The sequence below is a fragment of the Ostrea edulis genome, chromosome 1 (assembly GCF_947568905.1).
Source record: "Ostrea edulis chromosome 1, xbOstEdul1.1, whole genome shotgun sequence".
Classification (NCBI taxonomy): domain Eukaryota; kingdom Metazoa; phylum Mollusca; class Bivalvia; order Ostreida; family Ostreidae; genus Ostrea; species Ostrea edulis.
In genome coordinates, this window is record NC_079164.1 from 33064742 (window position 1) to 33084267 (window position 19526).

The 19526-nt window shown below is 38.3% G+C and overlaps 1 protein-coding gene across 2 annotated transcripts; it reads left to right on the top strand.

The window, feature by feature from the left end:
• The first annotated feature begins 4456 nt into the window (after nt 1-4456).
• Nucleotides 4457-19193, top strand: LOC125659709 (nonsense-mediated mRNA decay factor SMG9-like). Of its 2 annotated transcripts, none has more exons than XM_048891477.2 (13): nt 4457-4679; nt 5362-5442; nt 6596-6785; nt 7915-8003; nt 8119-8231; nt 11465-11576; nt 12177-12272; nt 13916-14001; nt 14918-15018; nt 15426-15533; nt 15621-15734; nt 17266-17398; nt 17516-19193. In XM_048891477.2, exons 1-13 carry the CDS (start codon nt 4599-4601, stop codon nt 17592-17594), a joined length of 1383 nt encoding a protein of 460 aa, XP_048747434.2. In that variant the 5' UTR covers nt 4457-4598; the 3' UTR covers nt 17595-19193. The 2 variants fall into 2 exon arrangements, with proteins under 2 accessions (XP_048747434.2, XP_056001838.1); XM_056145863.1 differs by lacking the exon at nt 4457-4679 and adding an exon at nt 6366-6458.
• The last annotated feature ends 333 nt before the right edge of the window (nt 19194-19526 follow it).

Below are 19526 nucleotides of genomic sequence, written 5' to 3' on the forward strand. Positions count from 1 at the left end.
GACATCTTTACCAACTGAAATGATAGTCATTTCCTCATAAACGCGAACGATGTGCGTATAAATCTTGATAAATAGTGCGACTAATATAGTAACAGATGGGGGATATTCCTAAAGATGTAAAGTTAAAAAATAGATTTAATTTTTGAAAATACATGAGGGCATGAACAGCAGTGCTTCACACCAGCATAATTTTCATGAAGTATGCTGGCGCTTAGTGCAATTCTCAATTATATACATGTATATATATATTAATAGGACAACAGCTCGTCCTCCATAAAACCCTGCCCAGGTTTGCGCCCTGGAGAGGACACTCCAGGTATGCCTCACCTGCGACGGCAAAAACACGGGTATCAACAGTCTACCGGCTATAAGCCTTGCTCTATTGGTGTAGATCAAGGCGCCAGTGGCTGCTACTGACGGTGGGAGAGGTCATCCCTCCTCACTGGACACCGCTCCAAGGTGGGCAGTCCCCAGCCAGTAAGGTGCTGTCCCGCTACAGTCCGCCTGCTTCACTGTGTGCGCGGATCTTGGGATTGACGGACTGAAAATCATGCACCAGACAAGACAAAGAAAGAAAGAAAAATAAAGCCAGCATTGAAGCTGGCAACTTGGAATGTAGGAACTATGACACGAGGAATGTCTAAAGACCTGCGTGTGATCACCGACAAGCGTAAAACTGCGGTGATCAACAACGAACTATTGAGATTCCACGGGGACATCGCGACGCTTCAGGAGACACGCTTTGCAAACTCAGGTACCCTGTGCGAGAAGGATTACACTTTCCTCTGGCAAGGGAAGAGACTAGAGAACACGGTGTGGGATTCGCCATCAGAAACTCACTCCTGGCGATGATAGAACTCTGAAGGTGGAACAGAGAGAATCCTACCACTGCATCTTCACACTACGGACAGGTCTGTAAACCTTATCAGTGTGTATGCTCCTACCCTCCACCCCTCGCAGGAAGTTGAAGATGCCTTTTATGACCAGCTGCAAACAGTGGTCCTGGGAATCCCCATGCAGCAAATGAGCAGCAGCTGCTGCTTGGAAACTTCAACCCGAGAATTGGCACAGACCATGACTTTTGGTCAACCTGCCTTGGTCACTTCGGAGTTTGGAGCTTGAATGAAAATGGGCAACGACTGCACTTAAGGTGTGTACTCACAACGAGCTATGCGTCACCAACTCCTATTTCCTGATCAGTGGCAATGACCCAGCACAAAGTGTCATAGTGTCATCCACGGTTGAAACATTAGCACCAACTGGATCCGATTCTCAAAAGGCACTGCAACCTGAAGAACGTCTTCCTCACACGTTTATACCAGAGTGCTGACTGCGACACAGATCACTCCCTGGTCTGCTGCAAAGTCAGACTCCAGCCCAAAAAACACCGCGCAAAGCCCGTAGGAAAGAAGCGAATCGATGCTAGTATGACAAAACATCCAGAAAAGCAAAGATTATCGCAGAAACCCAGGAAAACTCACGCCAGACAAGCCCGCAAGAAGACGATGCCCAGCAGAAGTGGAACCACCTGAAGGACACGATCTACAACAGTGCACTTATCATCTGTGGGAGAAAGCAAAGGATTGGTTTGAAGAACACTCAAACGAACTTAACACTGTCCTGGGGGGAAAACGAACAGCACTACAAGACCACAAACGCCAACCTACTCAATCCTCACTGCAAGCTCGGCGCTCATCCAGAAGCAAAGCCTGTAGGACAAGACTCTGTGTCAACAACTACTGGCTTCAACTCTGTGAACATTCAGTCGTCAGTCGATGCAGGCAACATCCGTTGAGTGTACGAAGGAATAAAAAAAAAAGCTATCAGTCCAAAACAGAGCAAGTAAGCGCCACTGAAATATGTTTCTGGTGAGGTTATCGGAGACAAAGGAGAGCAGGTGGGAGAGGTGGGTGAAACAATACACCGGGCTATACTTCAGAGAAAGCATCATCTATGATGCTACACTGGAAGGCATTGAACGCTTACCGGTCATGGGTGAGCTGTATGAGACACCTGGTGAGATGGAACTCAGCAAAGCAATAAACAGACTGGCTACAGGGAAAGCACCAGGATCTGATGGAATACCCCCTGACGTCATCTAGAGCTCAACTTAGGGAGTCTTGTTAGGTCAGCTGCATGAGCTACTGTGCCGATGCTGGGTAGGAGCAGCACCGCACGACATGAGGGACTGCAATATTGCCACTCTATACAAAAACAAAGGAAACAGGAGTGACTACAACAACTATCGCGGAATCTCACTCCTCAGCATCGTTGGAAAGGTCTTCGCCCGCGTGCTGCTGAACAGCCTGCAAAAAATTCGCTGACCAGGTGTATCTCGAATCACAGTGCGGCTTCATATCGGAGCGTTTCACCATCGACATGGTCTTCTCTTTGCGCCAGTTGCAAGAAAAATACAGAGAGCAGCGACTGTCCCTGTGCGTGGCCTTCATCAACCTGACGAAAGTCTTCGATCTTATCAGCCGAGATGGTTTGTTCAAGATTCTTGGAAAGATCGCATGTCCACTCAAGCTACTCAGCATGATCCAGTCCTTCTATCTCGACACGAAGGGAGTCGTTCAGTTCATCGTCTGACTTCTTCAACATCCGCAGAAGCGTTAAACAGGGCTGCATGCTTGCACCGACCCTCTTCGGTATTTTCTTTGCCATCGTACGCGTGCTGAAGCATGACTTTGGACAGTCTACATAGGACATTTTCCTCCACACCAGGTTAGATGGGAAGCTGTTCAGCCTGTCCCGCCTAAAAGCTTTAAGCTAAGACCAAGGTCCGCGAGGTGCTCATCAGGGGTATGCTCTTTGCTGATGATGCAGCAGTTGCCACACAGAGGAAGAACGTCATGGATAGCTTCTCCCGAGTCTGTGAAGCCTTCAGCTTGACGATCAGCCTGAAGAAGACGTACATAATGGCCCAAGTGTGGAACGGCCTCCGACAACCACCATCAATGGCCATGAGTTGGATGTGGTGCACGGGTCCACAACGACGGATAACCTCTCCATAGATGTCGAGTTGAACAGACGGATCGGACTTGCAGCAACAGCTCTGGGCAAACTGACAAAGAGGGAGTGGGAAAACGGCAAACTGACAGAACACACCAAGGTGGCAGTCTATCGAGCTTGTGTGCTCAGCACACTGCTGTAAAGAAGTCATGGACCCTGTACTCCAGACAAGAACACAGGCCGAACGTTTTCCACCCGCGCAGCCTTCGGCGCATCATGGGCATCAAATGGAATGACAAGACGACCAACGACGCAGTCCTGACACGCGCCCAGATTCTCAGTCTCTTCATACTGTTACAGCAACGTCGCTTCCGTTGGCTGGACCATGTCTACCACATGCCAGACGGGAGGATCCCTAAGGATGCCCCCAACTCCGATTCGAGGATATCTGCAAGCGCGACCTCAGTCTCTAGGTATAGATGCAGACAGGTGGGAGGAGATCGCCAGTGTCCGTGACAGGTGGAGACAGAAGCTTGGTTGAGGACTCCGATGAGGGAAAGCCAAGCTCAGAGAAGCCGTTGAGGACAGGCGCACCCGTCGCAAAAACAACCAGAGGACGCCAGGAGACGCCGCATTCATATACAACAGCTATAACAGGACATGTTGCTCCCGCATCGGTTTGTACAGTCACAGACGTCGCTGTTCCGTTAGCATCCACTGAATTTCCAGGCACAGACTATGTCTCCCGAGACTGACGGACCCCATCATTATACATGTATAAAGTATCCACATTTTCTATAAAGTGCCTTTACATGGGTTATAATAATCAAAGACACATTTTAAATTACATGTGCATAATTATGGTATGTTTGAACATTGTTTTGTTACACTGAGAATATTATAAAGAGGACATAGAAACACTTGAAATAATACTTCAGAGAGAGAGAGGGGGGGGGGGATAAAGCTGTGTACAATCATGGGAAAACAAGCTCTGTAGAGCTTTGGAGTGAGAGAAAAAGAGAGATCTAATACACATTTTTATATATCTTTGAATGAAATATAATCAGTTTTGATTTTCTTTATGTTCACTTTCAACACTACAGGAAACTACTGTAATGTTGCAGCTCATGTTGTATCTAAATACAAGATCCCCAGAGCTTATGCTCTACTGTTGTATGTGTTTAACACTAGTGAATCTTTTGAATTTGTACAAGTTGCGGATGCAATGAATACAATGGGAAATGTTGACCGATATAATCTCCGATATATCAACTTTTAGATATAGGAATTTCATGATTATTTTGTAACTTTTGCAAAGTACAAAGGGATAAATAGACAAAAAATATTCAATATCACAATCCAAAGAAGGCAGATGTATATTTCATTTCTTTCTTCTTCTTCTTTTTTTTTTTTTTTCTTTTTTTCTTTTTTCTTTCTTCTTTTTTTTTTTTTAATTTTTCCGTGGGGGGGGGGGGTGTTAAATGCATCGGGTTCATGATACTTAAAATAAGGAAACGAAAGTAGACAGTTGATGATTGGGAAAGTCGATAGTCTCACTGTCTTGTCCGAGTTGTCGATAGTCGAATCTTGAGTCGATAGTCATAGTGATAGTCTGATAGAAAAACCTAAAAATAAAAAAGGTGATGTCCGAGCAGGATCGAGGAGATCGTGGTCGAAGACGACCGAGAAGAAGGGGAGGCGGTCCAAACAGTGGCAGTAGAAAGGTAAAGAATTGATAATGAATTGAGTAAAATCTCAGTTGAACAGGTTGGGAACACTTCCTCTACAGCGAGATATTCTCGCGAAAACACGATTATCCCTCTCTAGCAAGAGTAAATATATCCCGTACAACCGAGAAAAACACCCGTGGAATACATCTCTTCGTGTTTCACGTGAAAAGAAGAAAAAGTGCTAATTAAATGTCTGATACTTCTGCAAATATATTAATCAAAATAAAAACACTCACGATGTGCATTGGGTTTTAGACTTCTTCCCTCTTACGCAGCAACTTTGATATGAAATTTCTTGACTGTGTTGTAAATTTTATAGAAACAATCCGCGTCATGTTGAGTGTGTGTCGCACCTATTCAGCATTGCACGGGATTTGCCATTATTTTCAATAAAGACGCAAAAACACCTGTTTATGGTCATGTTTACCTTCTCGCTAAAGAGGGATAATCATGTTTTAGCAAGAATATCTCGCTATAGAGGAAGTGTTCCCAACCTGTTGTTCAAAGCACAGGAGTCGGCAGTTTCATCTGTAAAGATCTACATAATACAATGTAAACAACAACCACTGAGCTTAACTACGCTCGCATTGTTGACCTTAACAGATAAAACTGCCGACTCCTGTGGTTGAAGTTAAATTGTTAACTTTCGTAACATGTTCTCATTCTTATTTCACAGATTGAAAGGGAGACATATGACGGGGACTACCAATCATCAAAGCCAACTATTATTTTGGCCAAACCTGCTGCTATGGACTCGGTTAGAATTTTTCCATTATTTAGACATTTACAGAACGGAAAATTCATTTGGCGAGCACAGTTAGATACATTTATATCATACTCCTGTTTAGTGTTTATCTGATATGTTATAAATAAATATAATGTCCCGACCTTAAAGGTTGAGAAAGCATTGCAGTGGTTTTGAATGAAAATTTATACAACAGTCTCACTGTCTGTAATGGAAATGGAGACAAATCTTGGTTTTCATTTAATTCTTAAGATAAGCTTTACATGTGCATTTCAAGTCAGTTTATTATCATAATAACAATGGAACATGAGGTGCAAGGAGCTTTGAGTTGGCCCTGGCGGTATAATCTAGCAGGGACCCAGGGCGTAGCTGTGAAGGGGTTGTCATTAGCTCATCAGCAGAACTGGCCTGAGAAATGAAACTTATAGAGATAGGGTGGCTGATGGCAAGGATGACCCCAAATATAGCTATTACCATTTTGAGAAATTGTTTGACTATGCTGGAAGATGGGTATCTCTTGGATGAACAGTTAGCCCTTTTTATGGCTTTATTAGATGTAAGAACTGGGGGTTGTATGGCACTGATGTCTGTGATATAGTTGATTTAGGTTCGGCAGTGACTCAGGAGGAGACCAGGGCATCTGACCACCCCAGACTGTATATACACTTGGAGAACCATCTGTGTCAAATAGTTTGGGGGGGGGGGGGGGTTAATGGTGGGAATGTTTGGGAACCGGGAGGGGGGGGGGCTATGGTGGGAATGTAGCCAATAGAATAATCATGACAGGGACAAATGGGTGACAGGCCCAAAATATGGGGGCTGTACAGAACAATACACAGGTCAAGGCCAGGTTTTTAGGTCACCAGAGTCACTCAGGTGACTTATTGCTATCTGTTTTAGTCTGTTTTTGATCGTAAATTTTAGAACATTTTGAGCTTCTTTTCTGGAACATCTGAACCATAGAGACAAGGATTGAGTGTTGGCACTTGTGACACAATTGCTGATGGGGTTATCAGTTTCCTTGAGGGGTAGCTTAAATGCTAATTTCATTGTTTATCAATATTTTAAAAGAACTATATGAATCTTTATTCTTAATATTTCATGAAAGATGATTAATCAATTTTCTGTAATAATTGGATGATTAATTTTTTTTCATTTTTGACAGAGTGTCCTGAGTACCAGTCCATCAGCAACTTCCTCTACAATCAAGCCAGACAAACCCGTTGTCATGGCAATAAGACCCAGAGATGAGTCATTCTCCTCGGGAGCATCCAGTATATCAGCAGGGGAGTCAACTCCATCACAAGTCCCATCAGTTTCACACCGAACCCCAGTCAGCATTATCCAGACAGATGGTAACATTATTAACTAAATGTTTCTTTCTTTTACCAGTACTGACATTATACTGAATACTTCACAGTGAACATTTTCTTTTAGGTCACCAGAGTCACTCAGGGGACTTATTGCTATTTGTTTTTGTCTGTTTTCAATTGTAAATTTTAGAACATTTTCAGCTTCTTTTCTGGAATATCTGAACCATTTTCAGCCAGATTTGGTATACAACATCAATTAATGAAGAGGATCAAAAATTGTGAATTTCATAGACCCTGTCTTCTTGGGGCCTGAGGGTGTAGCCAAAGCCATAAAAATTAATGTAATTTTCAAAACTCTTCTTTGCTCCAGGACATCAAGGAGTCAAACTTTTGACACGATTATAATGAGCAATGAGCCCTTTACCAAAATTGTGAAATTCATTATCTCTGGGTTCAGACTCTAGGGAGGTTGGTTGAATATGGTTTAACATCCCACTAGAGAATTTTTCACTCGTATGGAGAACGTCTCTAGGGAGGAGGTAAGTTGGGTAGAGATAAAGTTGGTCATATACTGAAAATGCATTATATCTTAGAATATCTTCTTCTTTATTTCTGGACATCAAGGAGGCAAAATGTTTGCAGGATTATAATAGGCATTGAGATCTACCAAAATTTTGAAAGTCACATTCCCGGGTTGGTGCTAGATTGGTTATATACATGTATATAAAATCTTTACTGCTGAACATCAAGCAGAACAATGTGAAATTTATTATCCCTGAGTTCAGGACCCAGGGTGGGACTTAGTTGATCATAAGTTGAAAATGCAATATATTTTAGAAAATCTTGACTCCTGGACACACCGTTTGCATGATTACCTATAATAAGCAATGAGCCCTCTTTGAAATCTGTAAAAATTCACTTGCCCTTTTAGAAATCAAATAGACTGTTAAGGCCCTTGGGCCTCTTGTAGGCAATCGTTTGCATGATTACCTATAATAAGCAATGAGCCCTCTTTGAAATCTGTAAAAATTCACTTGCCCTTTTAGAAATCAAATAGACTGTTAAGGCCTCTGGGTCTCTTGTTTTCAAATGACATCTTGGTAATTGATTCTGTAAAATATTTTAACTACATGTATAATCTTTATTCAGATCTTTGTACAATGTATTGTAGGGTCCAGCCGTCTCTCTGCTCCTCCAGAAATGAACCAGAGTGTTAAAATTGTGGATGACTCTCATCAATGGAGTGATGCAGGAATGGAAGTAGGAAAACTTTTATAATATCTGTTAACTAGATATGAAAACATTACATGTATTTGTGAATATTACAAGGTTGTTTTTATCTTTTATCGAATGTTAAACATGTTCTTGTATTTAGGTTTTACTGGATCAAACTGATTTCTTTGTGGTTGGGGTCCTTGGGCTTCAAGGCTCTGGAAAGTCTACCATGTTGTCACTCCTAGCGGGAAACAATCCCTCAGACAATATAAGGTTAGCTGAATACAACACACGCTTTAATATAGTCATCACTTGCAGATGGTTAGACTGGTACATACAGTGCTTGTTTAAGTTCGGACACGTCCTACATTAAAATATTGTTTGTTTCCCTTTCTAACACACTGTTTTTAGCTCACCTGAGCTGAAAGCTCAAGTGAGCTTTTCTGATCACCCGTAGTCCGGCGTCTGTCCGTCCGTCCGTCTGTCCATCCGTCCGTCTGTAAACTTTTAACATTTTTGACTTCTCTAAAACCACTGGGCCAATTTCAACCAAAGTTGGCACAAAGCATCCTTAGGTAAAGGGAATTCTAAATCATAAAAATAAAGGGCCAGGCCACCTTCCAAGGGATGATAATCAAAAAAAGGTAAAAATAGAGTAGGGTCATTTAAAAATCTTTTTCTGAAAAACCACTGGACCAGAAGAGCTGAAATTTACATGAAAGCTTCCTGACATTATTAGTTACACAGTTAGTTAGTGACCTGATACGGAAAAATACATGGTGTGAAAAGAAAACCCGTATTGGGCGAGGCAAAGCCGAGCCCGATACGGGTTTTCTTTTCACACCATGTATTTTTCCGTACCAGGTCACTAACTAACTGTGTAACGAATTTATCACGTCGAAGACCTCTAACTGTATATGCGGGGGTCTATATCATACAACTTAGTCAAATGTCTTTCCTTTTGACACGGCTGCAAGTCGATCCCGACGATAAATAAAATTACTCACCCAACACGGATTTTACTCGCATGATACGGTTTTTTTTCACAGCGTCATGTGACCAAGATCTGACCAATTAGATTTCAACAATTTTGTCTGAGGTGTGATAAAGTGCAGATTCATGTTTGTTCAACTCATGGCCCCCGAGGGTTGGATGGGGCCACAATAGGGGATCAAAGTTTTACATACAAATATATAGGAAAAATCTTTTAAAATGTTCTTCTCAAAAACCACTGAGCCAGAAAAGCTGATATTTACATGAAAGCTTCCTAACATTGTGCAGATTCAAGTTTGTTCATATCATGGCCCCCGGGGGTAGGATGGGGCCACAAGGGGGGATCAAAGTTTTACATACAAATATATAGGAAAAATCTTTAAAAATCTTCTTCTCAAGAACCACTGAGCCAGAAGAGCTGATATTTACATGAAAGCTTTCTGACATAGTGCAGATTCAAATTTGTTCAAATCATGGCCCCCGGGGGTAGGATGGGGCCACAATAGGGGATCAAAGTTTTACATACAAATATAGGGAAAATCTTTAAAAATGTTCTTCTCAAGAACCATTGGGCCAAAGAAGGTGACATTTACATGAAAGCTTTCTGACATAGTGTAGGCTCAAGTTTTCAAAAATCATGGCTTCCAAGGGTAGGTTGGGGCCATAATAGGGACTAAAGTTTTACATGCAAATGTATATGGAAAGTCTTTAGTTATGGGCCAAGGTGACTCAGGTGAGCAATGTGGCCCATGGGCCTCTTGTTGTTTTATTTCATAATTTTTTTCTTACATTTGCTTTATTGCTTTCAATTGTATACAGAATAAGTTTGATATGGATATACAATACATTTCATAATAACTTTCATTCTTGTTACAACAGTAAATCATATACTTGTACAACCATATAATGTGAAAGTTGTTAATGAGAAAAGAGAAAAAAAGGGGAGGGGGAGGGTCAGTAAAAAGAAAAACGAGCAAAAAATGAATAATAACTACATGTATGTGTTTCATTACGAGTCTTCATTTTGTTATCTATAGTGCATCACAAATATTTTGTCAAGGCCTTTCATATTCCACATATCTACAGCTTTGTAACAACACCAACTTTTCTATAACAATTCTATCACTTTTATAAGGGCATCAACATTTAAACTTGGAACACTTTTCTATTTACTAGCAAAAAATGAATTGTTTTAAAACAAGTATTAATAGGTTTTGTAATTTATAAATATTCTTGTTTTCATATTTACCAAGTAGTATTCCTAGTCTATCAAAACTACTATGATTATTAAAATTTTCAAAAATCCATTCTTCAATGCTACACCCAGTCTTCACGAAAACATTTAAAACTTGCTGGCCAGTTGGACCAGTGAACTGTCTTAATTTACTGGCCCACAGTGAAATTTACTGGCCCCCCAAATTTTCATAGTACATGTCTATCACATACATTATGGAATGCATTGTAAAATTGTACGATTAATTTACTGAAATTATGGTTATTACTCATATTCATATCCAGCCTAAGACATCCTTTCTGTCGATACCAGAAAAACAACACCTACACGGTATTCTCTCTCTCTCCCCGCCCGCAAACAACAATACTACAAATTCACGTATTCTTCACAAACATGAAAACAGCCCAAGTGCACCTTAGGGAGTAGCCTTCTCTACCAACATCAAATGCAAACGATTGATTGATTCTATATTAAACTATAGAAATTGCATAAAATCAGAGATAACTACATTTGACGAAGTTCATTTTAATTGGACAATGCAATAAAGCAGCAATTACCGGTGTGCAGATGTTCGTTGAATATTCACGTGATCAAGGTACAAGTTATCTTGACAATTACAAGTATAGTTATCATTCTTTACTTTAAAGAAACAAACAACGGTGTCCAAACACTTACTCTGTGTGCTATTTATTGATTTATTTTTATTTTGATGGTAAATTTAAGCAAATAAGATGTTTAGAATATCTAAATCCAACATTATGTTTAATGTGACTTACAAAAAGTCTACAAGCCCATCGGACTTCCTGATTTTTTATTTTCACTGACCCGACCGTAAAATTCATTGGCCTCGGTCTTCGGACCACTAAGTTTTCGTGAAGACTGTATACCAAAGTTCTTTTACTTGAAAACATTAGTGATCAATTATTTGGATGCCACTTCTACAAAGATTACATGCTGGAGAGTCAAGGCACTTTAGTCTAAAAAGATGATAATTTGTAAATGATGATTCTGTGTAATATTTAAGCCTGAGTTATTTTGAAGGGAAGTTCAAATGTTTTATTCCAGTCTGCTGTGCCTGATTTTACTACATTCAAAGCATGTTTTATAGTAAGGTAATTGATTCTGCAGTTGAACATGAAAATGCAGATTTGTGAAAAGAACCGTTGTTGTTAGTACTAGTACAATTAATTTAACAATGAAGTTCTTTACAGGACCCTTCCTGACTGAGTTAGTTCTCTAGTTTTATTTAGATTGGACATAATGTTACTTTTTTCCACAGACAGTATATATTTCCACCACAAAACAGAGAGTGTAAAGAGTTATGTGAACACCAGACCTCGGGAATTAATATGTTTGTCACAGGAGAAAGAACGATATTTCTGGATACTCAGGTTTGCATCTTTCAGAAATGAAATGTCTGTAATATCAGCCATTTTTGTCAGTGCCTCAATGCATTTACACATGTACAGTAAAACACGATTAAAGCAACCATGCTTCTAGTGAATTTACTCCCACAGTGAAATGATTTTCATTCCCCGTAATTTAAAAACATATCATGAACTTATTGAATATAATGAATTATGTTTATAATGAATCAAAGTGGTTCACCACCAACACTTCACTATGTTGTGTTTTAGTGTATGCACAGGTATATGGAAAAAAAGAAGGAAAAAAAACGACCTATATATATAAATACTGCATTTATATATATAGATAGAGGGGTTTTTTTTTTCTTCTTTTTTTCTGTTTACATCTATTTATTGATTAAAATTCAGATACCTGTGGAGTATGTCAAAAATGTTTATTTGTACCATTGTGCATGTTTCAGATGTTTCTTTTATGTACAGTTTAAGACCACACTTGAATGTCTAAATAACTTTTATTTGTCTAGTTATGTTTCACTTGGAGAAACATTTACAGTACATGTATATAAAGCAGAGAACTTTGATCTACTTGTCACTGCTGATTGTATCAGTCTGTTGTCTTCTCAGCCTGTCTTGAGTCCCTCTGTTCTGGATAAAATAATTCGTCAAGAGAAGAAGATCCCCCCAGAATACAGCACTGCCGAAAACTGTGTGGAAATGCAGGTCAGGACAATGTTCTTCTTTCACATCTGATATCTCATTTTCTAGAAAAGGCATGATTTAAGGAACTGCATCTCTGCATAGTAAGTTGAATGCTTCCTACAGTTACCTTCCTTTTTCATAAGTTGTTCATATTACAAGAAACATCCACATAGTTTGAGTATGGTACAGGATTGCTTACTAAAAGACAGGTCACAGACAAAAGTGAAATTCAGCAATGTGTTTATACAGTGTGTTAGACAGCTCATGGAAATATAGGTCACAGACTAAAGTGAAATTCAGCTAACCGAAATACAGGTCACAGACGAAAATAAAATTCGAAGAGACACGTAAATTTTTGCCGACTTCACAATAAATGATTTACCAACAATGATTTACTTGAAAATTTCTAAAGGTGTGTAAGTTAGAATGATTATTGATTGGATTTTCCACTCATATACATGTATTTATAAATATTCTGCATCATTTCAAATCTGAATTAACCATGATGTGTGAGCTGTTTGAGGGTATGAAAAAAAAAGACTATGGAGTCATCTGAATTCATTGTAGCTATTCTTTTATGAATTGTCCAGAAATTACAGTTTTGTTGAGATATCATTTTGTAGATGTGGTTTGTACATTGAAATTCATTATTAGATATTTTGTACATTTCATTGATGTTATCAATTCAACTAGCCACTTTCATAATTTAATTACATGTATAATCATAAATTCAACTATCCATCTACCAGAATTGTGAAATTCATGTTCCATGGTTAAAGGGACTGGTTCACAATTTTTGATAAAAATATTTTTCATTTTTGATGGTAAACATTTAAAATATAACCCATTTAATGTTGACAGCCAAACTTTTGACCTTCTGAATGCATGCATAAAAGCAATATTTTAGCCTTAAATCTGTGTTATGTAAACAAAGACTCGAGTCTTTTTATGTATACAAACAAGTGAAATATTGATTTTGTAATATAAAACGTCTTAATTTTGCATAGTTACAAATTTTAACTTTTAGATAACACATTTTATCCCAAAAATGCTTGAAATATGAAAGATATAATAAACTTAGATCGATATCCATTTCTTTTGAAAATTTTGTAAACAACAACATACCACAATCTTTGTTTACAAAACAAATAAACTCTCTAAAATGAGCTTCTGTGATAATATATAACCTTAATTTTTATGTGAACTCTTTAAACACATTAGACAGTAGATTTTGGTCACTAAAAGTGAAAAAGAAAGTTTGGGGGAAATCGTGAATCAGTCCCTTTAAGGAGCAACTTCTGGTCCCAGGAAAGGACTGTATTGATCATATGTTAACAAATGCTTTAACTTCTTAATAGAAATTTCTCCTTTATTCCTGTACATCGAATAAACAAACAATGTGTATCTTTTTGAGCATGGAGTTTTCTACTAAATGTACAGTGTATACAAATGGAGAAATGTAAAAGCACACAGGTAACACAATGACTTCTAAAGACCAAACAAATGTGCATTCTCAGGTGACCATTTAGCCCCATGGGCCTCTTGTTAAAAAATCAGAACCACAATTAGTTATAATATCATTTGATTCAATGTCTTTAAAGGGTGAAAGTTCAATCAATGAATTCAAATTTATTAAATTTTTTTCATTGTAAACTTGGTTTCAGTCCCTGCACCAGGCAGCATTTCTGATGTCTGTCTGTCACATCATCTTAGTGGTTCAGGACTGGTTCTCAGACATCAATCTCATCAGGTGAGTCACACACACCAATCTCATCAGGTGAGTCACACACATCAATCTCATCAGGTGAGTCACACACACCAATCTCATCAGGTGAGTCACACACATCAATCTCATCAGGTGAGTCACACACACCAATCTCATCAGGTGAGTCACACACATCAATCTCATCAGGTGAGTCACACACATCAATCTCATCAGGTGAGTCACACACATCAATCTCATCAGGTGAGTCACACACACCAATCTCATCAGGTGAGTCACACACATCAATCTCATCAGGTGAGTCACACACATCAATCTCATCAGGTGAGTCACACACATCAATCTCATCAGGTGAGTCACACACTCTGACACTTAGTGGTTCAGGACTGGTTCTCAGACATCAATCTCATCAGGTGAGTCACACACTCTGACACTTAGTGGTTCAGGACTGGTTCTCAGACATCAATCTCATCAGGTGAGTCGCACACTCTGACAATGATTCAGGACTGGTTCTCAGACATCAATCTTATCAGGTGAGTCATACACTCTGACATTGATTCAGGACTGGTTCTCAGACGTCGATCTTATCAGGTGAGTCATACACTCTGACACAGCTGCAGCAACTTTGCATTGTTCTCCTGGTCCACATTCAAGAGAAATGTAAAAATAAATGGAAAATTGGAATGTAAAATTTTATGCAGTTTGTTTATGTTGAGTATTTTAATATTTACAAAATGGAGGAGCAATGAAAATGGGGTAATCCAGATGTTCTGCAGTCCGAAGGGTTGTGCAAAATATTCATTCATTTTGGCACCAACCTCAGAAATCTTTCAAACTATACTCAGTATTGTGAATGTTGCCTAGCCCGAAGATTTTTCTGGTGCCAACCATGTCAGGATTCACCTCAAAAAGTTTATTCCAAACTTGCACAATTGATTTTCAGATTTCTACAGACGGCTGAGATGTTGAAACCTTCAACTCCATCATCAAGTCATGACAGTTCCTCTGGATCGGAAGAAACTAATGATTACTACCCTAGAATTGGTTGGCCTCATTTATGATTTTTGACATTTTTACAGTTTGTATGATCAAAATGATATGTAATGCCCTTCCCCCCAAAAATGTCGGAATGTTAAAAACCATGGAGGGTTAAATAATTGCTGCTACTAAGTAATATCATTTCTGATGACAATCCAATTAAATTCATAATTATGAGTGATAGCACACTTGCAAATGTTGTTAGACTGAACTCATTAGACAGTTCAATGTTACTTAAAACTTATCCGTAATTTAATCAGAGGGTTGGAGGAAGACATCATTTTCAGTTACTAGAATGTAAGAACATATTGTTCTCTGTATTGCCTTTGTTTAAAACATATTTCTAAATAATTTTAAGAATACCCCTGCCTTGTATAGAATTTAAAACAAATTGTTTACTTTTTCCTATTCAGTTTTTGTACAGAATAAATGCACCAGGGATCATTTTAGCAGAGAAACACACAAGGCCATGCAGTCAACACTTTCCAAGATGTTAGAGGTTTCAAAGCTGAAAATCAAAGGTACGATAGCGACACTACACCATTTCAAACACAACAATGTCATGCTAACTTATTTCCTTTAGTTTAAAGCCAGGTTTGTCTTGTTAGGTGACGTATCAATGGCCAGTGGAAACCTGTTGTCAGGGTTACCAAAACATCAACCAACAGACATCAACTTATATCTGTTTCCAAATATGGACACTAACAAGAAAGAATCTCAAGGTTTGTCATGAAGTTCTCAGTAAATGAGTGATCATTTCTGTAACTTCTTTGAGATGTGAAATGTAGTTGGTCATGCACTCAAATCCTATACCCTCCAACAAATGATACAGAAGATTGAATCATGTACCAACAGTCTACGTGAAAGTCTATAATTTTTTCAGGACAAAGAGTCTGGTGAAAATACAAATTTTACCAGAACCAGCAAGTCTTTACCAGACAGAGCTTTTTCAAATAAAATCAAATGTATGGAATATCAAGCAACTATAATAAATTCAAATAAATTATCAAATATGATTAAAATAATTATGTAGTGTATAATATAGGGTTATTGAACTTATATTGGTGAATATTGACACGAGTTGGCTGTCAAAATGCACGAGCTTGCGAGTGCATTTTGACAGCCAACGAGTGCCAATATTCACCAATATAAGTTCAATAACCCTTTTATTATATAGCTAAAGTATTTAGTTGTTAAATTATATCCCTTTTCACTCAAAATACTCCAAAACAGACGAGAATTCGTCAATATTGGCATCTAAGGTGAAGGTATGCAATAACAGCATGCATTTCTTAACTGTTCAATATTTAACCCGTCATTAAAGCATGAAGCAAACTGATGCTTATTTTTTTCATCGGACACTCGGTCTTGTTTCCGGATTGTTTCTACTGACCCAAATTTTATAGGAAAAAAACGACGGTCCGGTGACTTTCGCATAGACTGTACGAACTGCACTTCATGGCGCAAAAAATTATAGACATCTTTGTGATATGGAATGAGAAGGATATTCAAATAATGCAAAGTTATGATTTGAAATTCAGATGAAAATGTAGGGGCAAGATCTTTTAATGTTCAATGTCTGACAAAAAACTGAATTCACATAGTTTTCACCAAGACACCCCCCCCCCCCCCCCCTTTAAAATCAAATATGATGAATGTTTAAACTATTCGATTTACAAGTAAAAACATACGAGTATAAATAACTCTCTGTATACCTTTTCTTCTGTTTATTCACAAATGAAATTTTTAACAGTCGCTTATCTTTTTTTCTTTTTCCACTAAAGTATAATTGATGTTGTTTAATTACAGAAACTGACGGGAGTTTATACCCCCCTCCCCCTAACTATTTGAATTCAGATTTTTATCTGACATCGATCTTTTGATCTCGCCCCTTATGATGTCACAATTTAATCACTTTAATTTGATGACAGAATTAAATCATGTTGAATAATGAGTGGCTTCTCGTCAGGATTTTCTCTCATTCTTGAAGTATATTAGAATCACCATGTCCGACTAACCAAAGACATTTTTGTATGGAGATTTCCTTAAATGATTTTATAACATATCAATCTGTGTACCTGTGCAAATTGTAACAAATTTAACAAATTGTAATGGTGAAAGTAGTTCAGTTGGAGATTGTGAATAAAATTATTTTTAAAAAATGATTTCACTGGATAGTACATGTACATAGTTTTGGCAAACACATGAACTTTGGATATGTTGATATACTTGTTTGACCCACTTCCCAAACAGATACAGTTCTGACCCTATTACCTGAGTACCGTGGATACCCTAGTGTGACCACACTGGTAAACGGTTTGAGGAAGCAGATTTACTCCATGCCAAGAGATGCTCTAACCCATACCACTCTGTCAGAGAAAAACTGGTCAGCAAATTTTATATGAATTACATCTTTATCACTTAAAGTACAATTAACTTATAGAAGTACTAAAATCTCTAGTCTATCCCCACTTTTTAGATGCATGTATCCATGCTATTTTAGGTTTCACTATGCAGCTAGAACCTGGGAGGCTGTAAAGAAATCGCAACTTATGGCTGAGTACAACAGACTGCTGCACTGAAGATTCAGCTTGAACATGAAGACAGTTATCTGTTCCTACCCTTTTAACTTGACTACATTACTAAAAATCATGACCATCCAATTGGAAAGGGGGAAAAAATTCCCAACACTTTACCAGGTTTCATACGAAAATCTGGTGGTGTTTTAATTGTATGTCAGTCTGAGAGTAGAACATGGCAGGGAGAAAAATAAAGTAATACAGAGCAAAGGTGTTACAGCAATTGATGGATTCCTTTTTTGCTCACCTGAGCCACAGGCTCAAATGAGTTTTCCTGATTAAAAATTGTTCATTGTCTGTTTCATCTTCATCAGAACCATAATGCCAATTTCAACCAAACTTGGCACAGAGTATCCTTAGGTCAAGGAGATTCAAATGAAGGGTCAGCTTCTCTTCCAAGGGGAAATAATCAAGGAAAGGTAAAAATAGAGTGGGATCATTTTCAGATCTTTTTTCTCAAGAACCACTGACATAATGTAAATTTTAACTTTGTCCAAATCATGACCTCCAAGGGGTAGGATGGGGCTACAATAGCAGATTAAAGTTTGACATGGGTATGTATAAGAAAAATCTGCTACAAAATAGAAGGGCTATGATTAGTCACATTAATTTGCAAACATCTTTAGGTAGTGCAGATTCAAGTTTGTTCAAATCATGGCCACTGGGGGTAGGGTTGGGCTACAATAGGGTATCAAAGTTTTTCATAGGTATGTATGTGGGGACATTTTTTAAAAATCTTTTTCTCAAGAGCAATAGGGCCATGATTAGTCATATCAATATGCAAGCATCCTTAGGCACTACAGCTTTTCATGGGGGTGGGGCCTTAATTCAGTGAGAGATCAAAATGTAAAGGAAACATTCTTTTTAGGTTTCGCAAGATCACAGTAAATGTGTAGACTCAAGTTTTTTGTTTTTCAAATTACGGATTATGACTCTGGGTTTAAGAGTGGGGTTAGAATTGGGATCAAATTTTACATAGTGCATGAATACAGACAAAAATCTTTAAAGATCTCCAGAACACAATAACAAGACAATATTAGTAATTTCATTATAGATATTAATAATATTGTTATAAATTGAGTTAAGTCATGATCCTATTGGTTTAGGTTGAGATCATAACATGTCAAATTTTTTGTGGGAATAAAAAGGGTAAAAAATCTTTTTAAAATATTCTGATGAAGAACACTAAAGACAATGTGGCTTACCTGAGACAATGTGACTTACCTGAGACAGTATGACTTACCTGAGACAATGTGACTTACCTGAGACAATGTGACTTACCCGAGACAATGTGACTTACCCGAGACAATGTGGCTTACCTGAGACAATGTGACTTACCTGAGACAGTATGACTTACCTGAGACAATGTGGCTTATCTGAGACTATGTGGCTTACCTGAGACAATGTGGCTTACCTGAGACTATGTGGCTTACCTGAGACAATGTGGCTTACCTGAGACAATGTGACTCAGGTGAGCTTCGTGGTGCATAGGCCTCTTGTTGAAAATTGTGACGGTAATTCATGTTTCAAAGTTCATAAATGTGCAGTCCACTTGAATGTGTATTGTGTTGTAATGCATGATGAAATAAATATGTAAATGCATTTTCTTTTATATTTTTTATCAGAACTATCAAAAGAGCTTATCTACTTCCATTTTATCTTGCATAGATACAACCAAAATATTCAAACCTCAAAAGAAATTGCATCTCAAAACAAGTAATGGAATACTATATATACATAACTGTAACGAGTCGTTGACATGAGGCTCTATCATTTCATTAAAGGGATAATATTGTAGCGGACAATATAGAGGGAACTTACACTGCCTCACTAGAGGGATAGCTTTTCTAGTGATGTGGTAGAGTCTCTCTCTTGATCACACAAGTTAAGCAACGACGAGCGTGACCAACACTTGGATGGGTGATCGCTACACAT

Bases quoted from the DNA above. Each gene is read 5' to 3' on its own strand.
- LOC125659709 (XM_048891477.2), top strand. From the start codon at position 4,599: ATGTCCGAGCAGGATCGAGGAGATCGTGGTCGAAGACGACCGAGAAGA. The intron at 6,786-7,914 runs GTAACATTATTA...AATGTATTGTAG, and splicing joins CAGCATTATCCAGACAGATG to GGTCCAGCCGTCTCTCTGCT. The intron at 14,002-14,917 runs GTGAGTCACACA...ATTGATTTTCAG, and splicing joins TCAGACATCAATCTCATCAG to ATTTCTACAGACGGCTGAGA.